Source organism: Physeter macrocephalus, chromosome 18 (assembly GCF_002837175.3).
Source record: "Physeter macrocephalus isolate SW-GA chromosome 18, ASM283717v5, whole genome shotgun sequence".
Taxonomy (NCBI): Eukaryota; Metazoa; Chordata; class Mammalia; order Artiodactyla; family Physeteridae; genus Physeter; species Physeter macrocephalus.
This window is the reverse complement of record NC_041231.1, coordinates 100,774,752-100,777,439: the sequence shown is the minus strand read 5'-3', so window position 1 is coordinate 100,777,439 and position 2,688 is coordinate 100,774,752. Positions and strand designations below refer to the sequence as shown.

Genomic DNA, 2,688 nt, shown 5'->3' with positions numbered 1-2,688 from the left:
AAAAAAGTAAGTAAAATGCTCTACAAGATTTCCCTATATTATCTCAACATTTCCGACCTATAATTTACTCCGCTGATAACTGGTTTTACTATTATCTATATACATATATAATATCTGTATTTCTCTGCATGCTAAATGAATCTCCCAACTTGAGAGAGTTGCCATGTCACGTTCTACTGCCTGCATGGAGACCAATATTAGGCTGTGCCCCAGGACTGTTGTTCAAAAGTCCTCGTGGTCATAGCTAAAGAATGGACTGATTCTCTCTGAATAACCAATTGTAGACCCCGGTCCAGATGGACACACATCCCATGTCTCTGCTCCGTCTGTCCAGGAGGGTGCTGAGTCTTGAGGAAAAGGCAAAGTGTGTCTGATGGCCTGGCAGTCTCCAGGAATTTTCAAAGGAAGTGATGCTGTTGGAGAGGCTGCCATGGCGACTGTAGCTGGAAGGTCCAAGTCTTCCAGGTAGATGGACATTTGGGTGTTTTCAGAATCATAGTTACAGCCAGAAAGGCTCTTAACTTCCCGCACATTGTCACAGCATTTCAGAGCGGGGGGCTGGTAGGCCTGGTAGGACACTTTGGTGGTGGTGGTGATTACTGTCTGTAGGGCTGGAGCAGCTGGCGGGGCCGTCGTGAGGTACCTGCAGGGAAGCTCTGGGTTGTAATAAGGGCGAGCGGCCACGGCCTGGAACTGTCCATGGTCAGTGCTCTCCCCAAGGTCAGCTTTTCCAAGAGCTGGTTTCCAGCCAGGCTGTTTACTGGTGAAATCAAAGCTTCTCTCAAAGCTGCCGTAGGAGTTGATATTGTATTGCAGTGCATTCAGGTGAACCCAGTCCGTGTCATCAGGAATACTGCTGGCCTCTTTATAAAGGGTGGGATACGGGCCTGAATTTGTGTAACCAGGGCCTGCCAATTCATAGCTGCAGGGTGGCCTGGGCAAAAAGATTCTTGGGTTTGGATATTTCTGAAAGGGTGGTACTATATCTCCTTGAAAGGCAGCTAGGTCACAGGCAGCTTTGTAAGCATCCGAGTTTGGAAAGGAGAAGCAAGGCTGCCCTGGAACAGGGAAGCCAGTGTCAGGAATTATATCAAACTCCTCTGGGTTTTCCAGGGATGGTATGTTGCTGAAATGGCCCCCGTCATCTTGGTTCTCTCCTGCCTAAAGAAATGACACAAATTTTCATTTGTAAATAAAGATGTAAATTGCATGGACACCCTCACCTGTAACAGTCGTCAACCAACAAAATAATAAGCTTTCAGTTGGTGGGCCGTGCGTTAGGAGCTCAGAAACATGATCTGAGCACATGGTCCGGGAATTTCACAGCTTGAGCTCAGGCTTGGATTCCACGCTACTGAACTAGGAGGGTCCATGGTAGCCAGGCAGGGTGGGTCTGAGTGTCAGATGGTCTGTTCTCCCTATACTATGTGCATAACAGCAGAGGCTCAGGAGCCTGACGCAGACCTGGGTTCAAATCCTGACTGTCCCTCATGAACTGAACAAGTTACTTAACCTCTCTGAGCCTCAGATTCCTCACTTAAAAATGGGGCTTAAAGAGGGAGGAGATATGGGGATATATGTATATGTATATCGCTTTGTTGTAAAGCAGAAACTAACACACCATTATAAAGCAATTCTACTCCAATAAAGGTGTTAAAAAAATGGGGCTTAATAACAGTAATTTCTTCTTGAGGCTTTTGTGACCAATTCACGTGTAAGACTTCAACCCTATGTGCCTGGCACATAGAAAGTGCTCAAACAAGGCCAGTGTCTCTTACCCTCAAACTAATATTCTGCCTCCTTGGCGTACTGTGGTTGAACATCCAAACTGGATCAAGTTGCCCAAAGAAATTTTATCTGTTCTATGTAAATAATGTAAAGGACCCTCTCGAAGATGCACCGTTAAGTCATTGGTATGCACCTATTTCTTTCTGTATGACCATTCGATAACTGCCCTTGTATCAGGAGGTCAGCTCACATCCTCACTCTATCATTAACTGTAGAGATATTCTGCTTTTTTATCAAGAAGAAGAAGGAATTAGAAACCCTATTCAAAATGTTGATTCAATGGCATTGTTAGAGAGATATAATTTTCACATAAAATTAAGCCTTTTACATTAAGGTATGACGTTCATATTTTACATAATTCTCAGTGCATTTTGTGATGACGGTGAACACAGACCCCAAGTGTAATGTCAGCTCCCTATTACCTCGGGTTCTCGAATTCTCTTTTTCTGGGGCTGGTAAAAAGAAGCCATTTGTCTCTTGATGGCACTTCTTCTAGCTTCTGTCTCTGATTTACTCTCCGGTCTTGGGTGATCATGAACTCCCTTGGCCTGCATTAGTAAGGAGATGAATCACATTATTCCTCTGAGGGAAGCTGGCGACAGTGGTCAAAAATGGAGCGCGCCAGTGTGCCTTTCCCAATACCCCAAGTTGTTTGTGTTTTCCAAGAGACAGGGAAAAAAAATTCTTTTTTTTTTTTTTTTTTTTTTTTTGGTACGCGGGCCTCTCACTGCCGTGGCCCCTCCCGTTGCGGAGCACAGGCTCCGGACGCGCAGGCTCGGCGGCCACGGCTCACGGGCCCAGCCCCTCCGCGGCACATGGGATCCTTCCGGACCGGGGCACGAACCCGCATCCCCCGCATCGGCAGGCGGACTCTCGACCACTGCGCCACCAGGGAAGCCC

General features: G+C 46.6%; 1 protein-coding gene across 1 annotated transcript in view; it reads right to left on the bottom strand.

Annotated features, from left to right (window-relative positions):
- Positions 1 to 222: 222 nt before the first annotated feature.
- Positions 223 to 2,688, bottom strand: part of GCM2 (glial cells missing transcription factor 2) — a 7,745-nt gene continuing 5,279 nt past the window's right edge. The window contains exons 4-5 of the mRNA XM_007100197.2: positions 2,211 to 2,336; positions 223 to 1,161 (exon numbers count right to left, since the gene is read on the bottom strand). Of these exons, the coding sequence (XP_007100259.1) occupies positions 223 to 1,161; positions 2,211 to 2,336 (1,065 nt within the window). The remainder of the gene's footprint in view (positions 1,162 to 2,210; positions 2,337 to 2,688) is intronic.